The sequence below is a fragment of the Theropithecus gelada genome, chromosome 1 (assembly GCF_003255815.1).
Source record: "Theropithecus gelada isolate Dixy chromosome 1, Tgel_1.0, whole genome shotgun sequence".
Lineage (NCBI taxonomy): Eukaryota > Metazoa > Chordata > Mammalia > Primates > Cercopithecidae > Theropithecus > Theropithecus gelada.
The window spans coordinates 91,870,330-91,884,304 of NC_037668.1; the positions used below are offsets into that span (position 1 = coordinate 91,870,330).

The 13,975-nt window shown below is 39.4% G+C and overlaps 1 protein-coding gene across 1 annotated transcript in view; it reads left to right on the plus strand.

The window, feature by feature from the left end:
* Positions 1-13,975, plus strand: part of ROR1 (receptor tyrosine kinase like orphan receptor 1) — a 411,106-nt gene that overhangs the window by 278,626 nt on the left and 118,505 nt on the right. The window contains exons 3-4 of the mRNA XM_025362735.1: positions 1,892-2,179; positions 2,932-2,962. Coding sequence (XP_025218520.1) covers positions 1,892-2,179; positions 2,932-2,962 — 319 coding nt within the window. The remainder of the gene's footprint in view (positions 1-1,891; positions 2,180-2,931; positions 2,963-13,975) is intronic.

Consider the following 13,975-nt stretch of genomic DNA (forward strand, 5'->3'; position numbering starts at 1 on the left):
GGTGGCGGGCGCCTGTAGTCCCAGCTACTCGGGAGGCTGAGGCAGGAGAATGGCGTAAACCCGGGAGGCGGAGCTTGCAGTGAGCTGAGATCCAGCCACTGCACTCCAGCCTGGGCAACAGAGCGAGACTCCGTCTCAAAAAAAAAAAAAAATTCAGTTTTCAGTTGCTCCAGCCGTATTTCGTGCATTCAGTAAGCCCTGTGTGACTAGTGGCTATCAATCAGTGCAGATTATAGAACATTTCCGTCATCACAGAAAGTTCTGGTGGATATCGCTGCTAGACAGTGGTATACATTGAGGATGCAGTGATGACCAGAACATTCCCTTCCCTGCCCTTATGGGGCTCATAGCCCTGCAGTGAAGACAGCTGCTGAACAAGTCACCGCAGATTTGGACCTAGGGAAGGACATAGGACAATGAGAAGGTATGGTAGGAGATCTACCCAAGAAGTGGTGCCTAGGAAAAATGAAACCAAAAAAAGCTCCCTACAAATGAATAACAGAGCAAGTTTTTAAAAGAAATCAAACTTAATTAAAAAGAAATACTGTAGTCCCAGCACTTTGGGAGGCCGAGACAGGTGGATCACGAGGTCAGGAGATCGAGACCATCCTGGCTAACACGTCCAAACCCCGTCTCTACTAAAAAATACAAAAAACTAGCCGGGCGAGGTGGCGGGCGCCTGTAGTCCCAGCTACTCGGGAGGCTGAGGCGGGAGAATGGCGTGAACCCAGGAGGCGGAGCTTGCAGTGAGCTGAGATCCGGCCACTGCACTCCAGCGTGGGCGACGGAGCAAGACTCCGTCTCAAAAAAAAAAAAAAAAAAAATAAAATACATTATTTTCTCTGCAACTGATTTCTACAACTAATATTAATATTGATGTTTAAATACTTTATTGAAGAATAAGCTTAAATAAAACTGATTTTGTTATTAAAATTTATAATGCAATGAATCTTAAGAGGAGCCAAATGTAAAATGTACGTGTAGCATGATTCCATTTATATGAAGTTCTGAAACAGGCAAAATTAACCTATGGTAATAGAAATTAGAACCTTAGTTGCTTTGAGGTGGGGTGGGAGGGAGTGGCTGGGAGCAGGGACCAACTACAAAAGATTGTGGGGGTACTTTCTGGGGTGTAAATGTTCTATCTTGATAGGGATATTTGTTACATGGGTGTATGCATTTGCCTGTACTCATGGAACTGTATAACTAAGATCTGTATATTGCACAGTATTATATATGAATTAATCTATATATATGTGATTGAAAGAATTACATATTGTAACATGTTATGGTTGATATGAGTAATATTATGGAAATGTCTATTGCTTTATTGCTCTGTCTGCCTCTGACCCGGCCTTCATAACCTTATGTTGTCAGTAACATGAAAGTTTCAGGCATCCTTTCTGATCGTGTGCCATGTGGATATGAATGTGTTGCTCCTACTTTTCCAATGTTTGATGCTTTCTTTCTTATCAAAAGTGAGCAAACTGGAAGGATGTTTGCCAGGATGTTTAAAATGGTGTTATTTTTGGGTGGGGAGATTTGAGATGAACTTTATTTTCTCTCTCTTTTGCTGTGTTGGAATTTGGAACAAGGAATGTATATGATTTTTATGATCTGAAGCACAAAAGCTCATCCATGTAATCATTTGGAGACTTTGAGTTTTATACTCTGATTAGTGACAAATTTTCTTCCAAGCAGCAGGCTCTATGGGTGGTTATTTAGCAGTCCTGTGGTCTTAGTCAGTGTGATTGTTTCTTTCCTTGTCTGTCTCACCTGCCTCTTCTGCTCAGCCTCTCTGTGATCCTGAGGGTACTGGAGAGGATTTGGCTGCTTGGAAGCATTCTCAAGCCATCTGCCATTCTCACCTGCCTCCCCTCTGTGTTCACAGATTCTTACCTGACCCTTGATGAACCAATGAATAACATCACCACATCCCTGGGCCAGACAGCAGAACTGCACTGCAAAGTCTCTGGGAATCCACCTCCCACCATCCGCTGGTTCAAAAATGATGCTCCTGTGGTCCAGGAGCCCCGGAGGCTCTCCTTTCGATCCACCATCTATGGCTCTCGGCTGCGGATTAGAAACCTCGACACCACAGACACAGGCTACTTCCAGTGCGTGGCAACAAACGGCAAGGAGGTGGTTTCTTCCACTGGAGTCTTGTTTGTCAAGTTTGGTAAGCAGACCCCTACTGGGGATGGACTTTGGCCCTCAGCCCAATGTGATAGGATGGCTAGAGTCCACAGGGACAGGAAGGAAGGAATGCACACTTAGTGAGAATGTACTCTGTGGCCACAACCCTGAACCTGGTACGGTTGTACCCATTTTACACATAAGTAAACCAATGCCCAGCAGTTAGTTACCATGTTACCCAATTACCATGTTACCCAGCTAATAAAAAGCAGAGCAGGACGGAGGTCCGGATCTTTCTGACCTCACAGCCCCTACTTGAAACCATCGTGCCATTGAGCTCTTTTCAACAAGGATACTCCTTGTCCAAGAAGTTGGAAATGTTTGCAGCGTACATAGTCCTTTTCCTGCCATCAAGAACTAGAAGGAAGCCCTACTCATTGTTGCAATCAACACCTTCATGCAACCACTCAGCCCATTGGAAACTTCCTGCATAGTTTGAGGATGCTTACTTGATTCACTCACTTTTGAGCACTTGTCTCAGCATTTTCAGGCCCTGAATTGTGAGACATAGACATGTTCTCACTGGTATGTTTTTTTGTTTGGTTTGGTTTGGTTTTTTTTTTTTTTTTTTTCGTAGAGATGGTTGGGGGAATAGAGCAAAACAATAAATTTCAGAAAAATAAATACTACCTCTGGGTGGTTGAGAACTTTAATTTGTAATGATTGACTGTATCCATACTCACCCTCCAATAACCCAGACTGACTGTTTCTTTTGTTTTTCTTTCATTTCTTCAGGCCCCCCTCCCACTGCAAGTCCAGGATACTCGTAAGTACTTTTATCTCCTTTCTTGTCCTTTCCAAGTATTTCTCCATGGTTTTCTAGGGCAAAGGCAATGTTGTCCTCTTCTTGAGCCAAAACACTGTGTTTCCAGATGTCATTCCATTTTGCCCTGCCCTCATTCCACTTTGCTTGTTCTCTGCTCTAAAGATTCACAGGAGACCACCATTGGCAGAATTCTCAAGTGTAGTAATGTTGATTTTGAATGATCAAAGCAAAAATCTTCCATTTACTATTTTAGAAGGAATCTAACATTTAGTGGCAACAATGGATTGATTTGGTAAAATCAAACAAAAAAATGATATTGTGCTGGCATAGGAACCTTTACTCTCGCGGTCTTTGTTTCTGCAAGCATTTTTGATGCATTCATTGTTGATCGGGGCAGCAATTAGGTAATCACTTTATTTTTTATTCCCTTTAAAAAACTCAAAAGCAGAAGTTCTGGCCGGGTGCGGTGGCTCACACCTGTAATCCCAGCACTTTGGGAGGCCAAAGCGGGCAGATCACGAGGTCAGGAGACCAAGACCATCCTGGCTAACACGGTGAAACCCTGTCTCTACTAAAAATACAAAACATTAGCCGGGCGTGGTGGCGGGCGCCTGTAGTCCCAGCTACTCGGGAGGCTGAAGCAGGAGAATGGAGTGAACCCGGGAGGAGGAGCTTGCAGTGAGCGGAGATCGCCCCACTGCACTCCAGCCTGGGCGACAGAGCGAGACTCTGCCTCTACATAGATAAGATGAGACGAGATAAGATAAGATGAGATGTGATAAGACAAGATAAGATAAGATAAAAAATACAGAAGTTCTAACTTACACTGGGAAGGAAAGTCCCAAGCTTGGATTGAGAGTTGCATGGAAGTTTGATTCATTTTGAGTCCCTTGTTAATGGAGTCTAAAGGTCCAATTTCTTTCACCGATGCTATTGTTGATGCATTTGTCCTTGTTCTAGTTAAAGGATTCTCATCTTTCACTTTAAGAGTATCTACTTGGGGCACTTTTCTTTATCTATATTTTTATTTTGGGGGAAGGACTCACTTATTAAAACTCTTACTCTACAAAAAAATATCCTCAATACCCTGTAGACTTTTGAAGACTTTTGAAATACAATTTTTGTGGCTCTGCCACAAGAGCATCCAAATGTCTGATCTAGACTACACCCGTGGAAATATAACAGCCACTTAATTTGCTCCAATCCCCTCTGTGCCACTTAATTACAGTGTGGAGTATTTTAATACATTCATGTGTGCCTGGAGGGCCAGTGGCCCACAATCCCATTAATGAAATAGGTAATGGGTAAAAATAAACATTGGCCTTCAGCCACATGGTTCTGCTATTTCATCAGCTAGTTAAAGGCAACTGTAAAAGAGTCTTTAAAATCACTCAAGTGCTAATTGCATTCTACTTGCCCAGGTAGAAAATGCTGATTGATCTTAAAACAGGTCAGAAATTTGGTCACTCTGCCTTGCATTTCTTGATGCTAATCTGTTTGTTTGTTTGTTTTTAATGGTCTCACCATTGGTTATATGTGGAATCCTTTTGAAGTCTTAGTTAAACAAAGATTAAAACTTTTGTTACTTGTAAAAATGTCTCCCACCCTGGTACCTTATTTGTTCCTGTTAATCTGTGTTTCAAATGTGGCTGATAATCTATATCCCAGGCTGATTAATGTGGTTCACTAATCTGCCTTTACTATTAAGTACTGTGTTGTTGACTTTCAGCCTGTTGTATTTACATTAGAGTTCTTTTTATTATCAAAATTATGATTATACCCTTCTATGTTCTTCTTGAAGTTTTCATTCTTCACTGCTGTCTTTCTGATGAACCCAGTCTAGGTCTCTCGTGGTTTTTAATTTTATACAAAGATTTTATACCGCTGTTGTGAACCGATATCTATGGAGAGGGTATTGAAGTTCCTTAAAGATGCTCAACCACAGCTAAAAGTATCCTTTGATGTCAGGCATCCATGTTTTATATTGGCTGTCAGATTATCTATTACATTAGTCAGTAATAGTGTGAAATGTACAGTTACCATGTTTGCTTGCAGGGAGTTACAATAAAATGCAATTCAAATTAGAAATTCCATGGGACCTTTTGCAGTTACATTTCCATTCTGTTTTTGGCATTCCTAGTTGGCATTTTGGTACCTTTTTTTTTTTTTTCAAGGGTCCCTACAAGCCCTTCCCAGGCAGGAGTTGTGTAGTTCTGTTGCCTCAGTGGACCTCAGCTCTCACCAGGTTTCATATGCCTAATGCATTTCACAGTCTTTACGTTCTGAATGTTAGAATTGGGTCATAGATGCTCCTTTTATTTCTTTTGCAGTAACTCTGTGCCACTTTCAAATAAACAGAGCAATTTACAATGGTATTTCACTCCTCTTTTGGAAATAGTAGTGTACAATTTGACAAACAACCTTCAGAGGGACCTCAATGTTGTGATATTCCCTATGGCTATCATTTTGTTATCTTCTGCCTGTCCCTTTGGAGAGAGGGTTGGCTGCCTATTGAGGGCTACTCCGAGGCTAGGGATGGGAACCAGCATTCTTTTTGGGAGTTAGTCTCAGGAAGTGAAGAACTCCTAGAGACAGGGGAAGTGGTGGCAATTAAGAGAAGAGATAAAGAGCAGGATGCATCACTGGGAAAGGGAAGGTGCTTGTCACTTGCTCTGAGGGACTGCATCAGGCTTCCACATGAAGCTTTCAGAATGATATTTTAGTTTATAGTAGGAAGAAGTTTGATATTTTAGTTTGGTTTCCATTCATAGATTTAGGCTTCATTTCTTCTGTCATTGCTGGGTCCTGGCCTACCCCTAACAATTATAGGACCTGGGGCATGAGTACAAGTGGAAGTTCACATACCATATACCTAAATATTTAAAAGTTACAAATCAAGCTAGCAAAATTGTTGAATAAAATATGTCCTATCCTCCCACAGTGTCAAATATACCTTTTTAACAATACATTTTTAAAATACATAGAAAGTTATGGGGTGTTTTAAATGATTAAGAGCCAGGAACTACCAAAAATGGCTATTTTAATCATTATTATACATGTCTGGATGTTTTGTTCATGGGCCAAAGATATTATATATAATTCATAGATTGTTATATGTTAGTTCCATAAAAATTTGTTTGCCTTCCTTTCAGGTAAATGACTACCTAAGTAGTTTTATGCAAGATTTTTACAGTGTATATTCTATTGATAACTGCTAAATTAGACAAATTTATTTTTCTTTTTCTTTTTCTTTTTCTTTTCCTTTTTTTTTTTTTTTTTTTTGACAAGGTCTGGCTGTATCACCCAGGCTGGAGCGCAGTGGCGTATGATCTTGGGCCACCACAACGTCTGCCTACTGGGCTCAAGCCATCCTCTCACCTCAGCCTTCTGAGTAACTGGGACCACAAGCATGCACTTCCGTGCCTGGCACATTTTTGTATGTTTTACAAAGATGGGGTTTCTCCATGTTGGCCGGGCTGGTCTTGAACTCCTGGCCTCAAGCAACCCACCTCCCTTGGTCTCCCAAAGTGCTGGGATTACAGGCATGAAGTACTGCACCTGGCCTGAACAAATTTCATAAGTCCTTGTCATTCTTCCTTTTTTTTTTTTTTTTTGACAGGGTCTCTCTCTGTCATCTAGGCTGGAGGGCAGTGGCATGACCTTGGCTCACTGCAACCCCTGCCTCTGCATTCAAGCAGTCCTCCCAACTTAGCCTCCCAAGTAGCTGGGACTACAGGTGCCAGCCACCATGCCCAGCTGTAACTCTTACATTGTAAAACTAATTTTGATTTGGAGAAACTTCACTCCCCAGAGCCAGTGGCAACTATAGTTATCAATAAAACTCCTAAAGTGATACTTACATTTGGAAATGAACTAAGAATCATACATGTCATGTTCAAACACGGAAATGGGATCATATATGACAATCATTATTGTAGAATATATTACATAATATTATAATTTAATCATATAAATCAATATCATACTTCATACATTATCCTAGGTTTATACAAATTTAAGAATAATCTGAATTGTTTAATGTGTTAATTTTCTTGGGCTGCTGGAAAGTATCACAAGCTGCATGGCAAAAACAATAGAAATTTAGTATCTCATAGTTCTGGAGGCTAGAAGTATGAGATCAATGTGTTCATGGGGTTGGTTCCTTCTTATGGCTATGAGGAAAGATTTCTCTTTTCTAGAAGTGTGTCAGAATTTTTCCGTATTCATTGGCTTATAGATGCATCTCCCCAGCCTCTGCCTTGGTGTTCACTATGGTAGTCTTCCTACATGTGCAGCCCTCAATTTCCCCTTTTTATCAGGACACCAGTCATATTGTATTGGGATCCACCGTGATGACCTCATTTTAACTTGATGACCTCTGTAAAGACCTATTTCCAAATAAGGTCACATTCGGAGGTGCTTGGAAATTAGGACTTCAAGATACATATTTGGGGAGGACATGGTTCAACCCATAACACTTGATATTGCAAAGTTTTTCTCAGCCCTGCAAAACTCTTGCAAATATTATTCTAATCTGTGAGAGCTTTCAGAAGCACTGGTTGGAATATAATGAAAGTAGATGTTTGGTAATATTGGGAATGATAGTTTGTTGTGCAAGAATCTTTTGCATTAAACTGAGAGGAAGAATTTGACACATTGGTTAACTGATCTTTTCTCCTGCTGAAGTGGCTCTGCCACTGTAGTTTCTCCTAGGCTCTAAGAAGTGTCCATCTCCTCCATTGGCAGTGTCACAATACACAAAACTTTGACTGTATGCAATTGTGGTCACCTTCTATTCCAAGGACAGAGGGCAATACATGTAGAGAAATGTTCCCTGGGCCAGAACAGTGCTGGTCACAGCAGTGGATGTCTAAGGTTTTGGTTACATTGTGCGAGCACTCATTGCCAGATCCCAAGAGGCGAAGGGTTCCATGCGTACTCTTTACTCTCATTACATATATTCTCTGTGTATTTTTTGTATGTAGGCCCAGGGCAGGGACCTTTCTCTCTTTTTTTAATAACAGTTTTATTAAGATACAGTTAACCATAAAATTCACTGTTTTGAAGTGTGCAACTCAGTCTTTTTACTATATTCACAAAATTTTGCAACTCTCACTACTATCTTATTTTAGAACATTTCCATCATCTCAAAAAGAAACTTCTCCCAGCTATAGTAGCTTCTAATTTACTTCCTATCCCTATGAATTTGCCTATTCTAGACATTTCATATAAGTAGAATCCGACAATATATGTCCTTTTGTGTCTGCCTTCTTTCACTTAGCATAAGGATGTTGAGGTTCATATAAATTATAGCATGCATTGGTGCTTCATCCTTTTTATAGCTGAATAACAGTCCATTGCAGGGCTATACCACATTTTGTTTATCCATTCTTCTGTTGATGGACATTTGGGTTTCTTCTACTTTTTGCTTATTCTGAATAATGCTGCCATGACCGTTCATGTGCACTGGGGAGTATGTGTTTTGAATTCTCTTGGGTATATACCTAGAAATAGAATTCCCGGGGTATATGGTAATTCTACATGTAACTTTTTGAGGAACTGCAAAACTGTTTTCCAAAGGGGTTGCAGTATTTTGTCTTTGCAGAAGGATAGTATATGGGTTCTAATTTCTCCACGTGCTCTCCAACACTTATTTTCCTTATTTAAAAATTATTTGTTTGTTTATTTATTTATTTATTTAAAATTTATTATAGCCAGCTGGGTGCAGTGGCTCATGCCTGTAATCCTAGCACTTTGGGAGACCGAGGTAGGTGGATCACCTGAGGTCTGGGGTTCGAGATCAGCCTGGCCAACGTGGTGAAACCCCCATCTCTACTAAAAATACAAAAAATTAGCCAGGTGTGGTGGCAGGCATCTGTAATCCCAGCTACTCAGGAGGCTGAGGCAGGAGAATCACTTGAACTCAGGAGGCAGAACTTGCAATGAGCCGAGATCACGCCATTGCACTCCAGCCTGGGCAACAGAGCAAGACTCTATCTAAAAAAAAAAAGAAAAAAAAAAAAATTATTATAGCCATCCTTGTGAGTGTGAAATGGTATCTCATTGTGGTTTTGATTTGCATTTTCCTAATGACTCATGATGTTGAACATCTTTTCATGTGCATATTGGCCATTTGTATGTTTTCTTTTTCTTTTTTTTTTTTTTTTGAGACGGAGTCTTGCTCTGTCGCCCAGGCTGGAGTGCAGTGGCCGGATCTCAGCTCACTGCAAGCTCCGCCTCCCGGGTTTATGCCATTCTCCTGCCTCAGCCTCCCGAGTAGCTGGGACTATAGGCGCCCGCCACCTCGCCTGGCTAGTTTTCTGTATTTTTTAGTAGAGATGGGGTTTCATGGTGTTAGTCAGGATGGTCTCGATCTCCTGACCTCGTGATCCGCCCGTCTCGGCCTCCCAAAGTGCTAGGATTACAGGCTTGAGCCACCGCGCCCGACCCATTTGTCTGTTTTCTTTGGGGAAATGTTTGTTCAAACTTTTTACCCATTTTTTAAATTGAATTAATTGTCTTTTTATTCTTGAGATGTAAGAGTCACTTATTTTGGGTATATACCCTTATTAGATATATGATTTGCAAATACTTTCATTGTGTAGATTTTCTTTTCATTTTCTTGATAGTATTCTTTGAAACACAGAAGTTTTTCATTTTGATGACATCCAATTTATTACCCATGCTTTGGTTGGTTGTGATTTTGAAAATCATCGCCTAATGCAAGCTTACAAAGATTTCCTCCTCTATTTTTTTCCTAAAAGTTTTTATTACAGTTTTAGCTCTTACATTTTGGTTTTTGGCCCATTTTGAATTAATTTTTCTATACAGTGTGAGGTGGGAGTCCAGGGTCATTCTTTTGCATGTGGATACCCTGTTGTCCCAATATCATTTGATGAAAAGACCACTGTTTACCCATTGAATTGTCTTGACACTCTGTTAAAACTAATTAATCATGTGTCTATATGTCTATCCCTATTCAGTTCTACATAGTCTTGATTACTATAGGTTTGTAGTAAGTTTTGAAATCAGGAAATATGAGTACTCTGTATTAGTATTCCACTGGAGAAACAAAACCCGTAAAATTTGTGTATGTATACATATAAAAAGAGATGTATTACAAAGAATTTGCTAAAATCCTTAGGGCAGGGAGCCAGGAGGCACAGGCTAGGAAGTCTGGAGAAGTTACTCATGCCATAGTCCACAGGTAGAATTTCTTCTTCCTCAGAGAAACCTCTTAAGGCCTTTCATCTGATTGGATCAGGCCCGCCTAAACTATTGAGGATGACCTCCTACAACCAGTCAGTTGATTGTAGATGTTAATAAAATTTATAAAGTACTTTCACAGCAACACCTAGACTCATATTTGAATAACTTGGGACTGTGCCTTGACAGTTGAGACGTAAAACTGGTCATTACGTCTTTCTATATTGTTCTTCATGACTTTTTTTTGTTGTTATTCTGAGTGCTTTGCATTTCCATATGAATTTTAGGGTCAGTTTATTAATTTATGCCAAAAAGTCAGCTGGAATATTGATAAGGATGGCATTAAATCTGTAGATTAATTTGGGGAGTACTGCTGTCTCAACAGTATTAAGTCATCTAATCCATGAGCGTGGATGTCTTTCCATTTATTTAACTTCTCTAAATGATGTTTTGTAGATTTTTGTGTGCAAGTCTTGCTCTCTTTTCTTAAATTTATTCTTAAGTATTTAATTCTCTTTCATGCTATTGGAAATGGAACTTTTTTCTTAATATCATTTCAGATTATTCATTGCTACTACATAGAGGATACAATTATTTTTGTATATTAATCTTATATACTATACCCTTGCTAACTTGTTTCTTAGTTCTTGCACTTTTTTGTGAATTCTTGAGGATTTTCTATCTACAAGCTTGTGTCATCTGCAAAAAGAGATTGTTTTACTTTATTCTTTTCAATTTGGATGCCATTTACTTATTTTTCTTGCTCTATTGCCCCTGGCTAGAACCGTCAGTACAATGTTGAATATAAGTGGTGAGAGTGGACATCCTGGTTTTTTTCCTTGTCGTAAGTGAAAGGATTGCAGTCTTTCACCATTGAATATGATGTTAGCTCAGTTTTTCTATAGATACCATTTATCAGATTGAAAAATTCCCTATTATTCCTATTCTGTGTTTTTTTACTATGAAAAGCTATTGGATTTTGTCAAATCCTCTTTGTGTGTCCATTTAGATGATCATGGTGGTTTTTTTTTTTTTTTTTTTTTTTGGTCCTTCATTATATTAATGTGATATATCACATTAATTGATTTTTGCACATTAAACCAAGCTTGTGTTAGAATAATTTCTACTTAGCCATGGTATATACTTTATTTTTATCTTTTGCTGGATTCAGCTTTCTGGTATTTTGTTGAGGATTTTTTAGTCCATGTTTATAAAAGATACTGGTCTGTGCTTTGCATTTCTTGTGATGGCTTTGTCTAGTTCTGATATAGGATAACTTTGGCCTCAGAATATACTGGAAGTGTTCCTTTGTCTTCCAGTTTTTAAGAAGAGTTTGTAAAGGATTTTTGTTTATTATTTAAATGTTTGGTATAATCACCAGAAAAGTAATCTGGGCCTGAATTTTTCATTGTGGGAAGTTTTAAAATTACTAATTCAACTTTCTTACTTGTTATAGGTCTATTTAAATTTTTCCATTTCTTGAGTCAGTTTTGGTAGTTTATGTCTTTCTAGAAATTTTTCCATTTCATTGAGATTATCTAAGTTATTTTATTCTTTTATCATTTTTTAAATTTCTGTAACATCAGTAATAATAGTCCCTTTTTTATTCCTAATTTTAATAATTGGTGTCTTTGTTTTTTTCCCTTGGTCAGACTAGCTAGTCTAACTAAAGATTTAGCAACTTTGTTGGCAAAGAACTAACTTTTGCTGAAAACTGGATATTGAAATGGTGTATTGTGACAACTGTGGAAATCAGATTGCCTCTCCTCTGATGTTGCTGTGTGCTATTTTTGCCATTTGTTTAGTGAATTTCCTGAATTAATTCTGTACAGTCTGTATTTTCTGTCATGTACTCCCTTTAAAGAGAGGAGTCTCCGCCAGGCGCAGTGGCTCACACCTATAATCCCAGCACTTTGGGAAGCCAAGGAGGGCAGATCATGAGGTCAGGAGTTTGAGACCAGCCTGACCAACATGGTGAAACCCCATCTCTACTAAAAATACAAAAATTAGCCAGCCATGGTGGCATGGGCCTGTAATCCCAGCTACTCAGGAGGCTGAGGCAGGAGAATATCTTGAACCTGAGAGTGGGAGGTTGCAGTGAACTGAGATCATGCCACTGCACTCCAGCCTGGGTGACAGAGTGAGACTCCATCTTAAAAAAAAAAAAAAAAAAAAAAAAGGTGTCTCCACTCAGCCTAGTAACTAGTTAATAATTGGACAGAAATTTCCTTAAACCAGTAAGTCTCCTACCTTTTGCCAAGAGGCTTAAGGAAATCTCTGTCCAATCGTTAACTGATCACTAGGTTAACTGAGGAGCTCCAGATTCATCCTGCCTCCTCTAGTGACAGCTGGGGTGCTAGTTTTCGCGGTTACCACAGAACTTGAGAAAGGAAAATGAGAATAGGGCAAATTAAAATGCCATAAAATTCCATTCTTAACAAGCGTTAGTTTTTTTCCTATCTATCCATTCTCTCACCTATCTTATGACATATGAGAAATCCTAACATGGGACTTGGTGTATAATTAGCTTTGAATGAATTTAAGTTTTCTTTTGTCTTCTGCAGTCTCCTGCAGAATCAGTCTATAAAAAGGGCATGGTTAAAAAATATCTATCTCATAGGGTTGTTGAGAAGATTAAATGACATAATAAAATGATGCATATACAGTAGCTAGCACTGTACCTAACACATATTAGGAGCTTGATAATATTACTAACATTATCATCATCAATGCTATCTCAGCAAAGAGGCTATTCCTTCTTTCCAGCCAGAGTTCTTCTATTGAATAATATTTCCAGCTGTGAACCCCAACCAGAGACCTTGAAGCCTTTATTTCCTTTTCTCTCATTGGCCTTTGGCTAAAGTTCCTTTCTGCAGAGAACAAAGTGACCAGCTTTTGATGAACTATTTTCCTCTTTTATCCATTTCCAAGTGTTAGCCATAGTGAAGAAGCATGGCTGGGTGCTAGCCCAACTCAAGAAGTGATAATGTAGTATGCAACCCAAGATAAACTCAAGGATAACTTTCAACACGTCTACTCAAGCAGTTCAGGCGTGAGACGTCTTATAGAGAGGAGACCAGGAAGTCACTTGGCAGCTGGGCCAGGACACAGAGCGCCATTCCTCCAGTCAAGCAGCGAACCTCCATCTCTTCATCAAACCATCCTAGACTCAGCACTCTGCAGAGAAGGAGCAGATGGAGGGAATGTGTGGAGAGATTAGATAAGAAGGATTTGCCAGTCCAGTGGGGGAGTGAGTAAAAAGTACAGAAGGTTGAGAAGCCAAGCTCTTATGTCCCAATCCACCCCGATCACTCAACAATCCCCACTGTATGAATAAAGCCTGGAAACTTTCCTATTAAAACATTACTTGTGAATATTGGCAAGTGGTATCTTTGTGTGCAGGGCACATTTAAAGGGAGAAGGGTGAAGATACCTCCTTGCCTTCTAGGAGTACAACTTTTTGAGAGCTTGTTCACCAGGCTGTGAGTTTCTCAGTCTATCTGTTTCTCAGTCTGTTAGTAACGAATGTATCTGCCACTTAGCACAGCAGCTAGCACATAGTAGATGCTTAACAAATGTGTGTTAAATTGAACGTTGGAAGTCTGTGTCCTGAAAGCTTTTCTTCACATACGACAAGGTTTTTTATTTGTTCAACACATCTTTACCAAGCTTTTTTCTGTGTTCCAGATCTTTGATTAGCTGTTTTTAAGTCACAGAAATGGGTGTCAGCAACAAAACCAGTCAAAAGTCTTCATTCTACGTCATTTACACTTTCCCTTCCTACATTTATAAGTTTTAATATCAGCT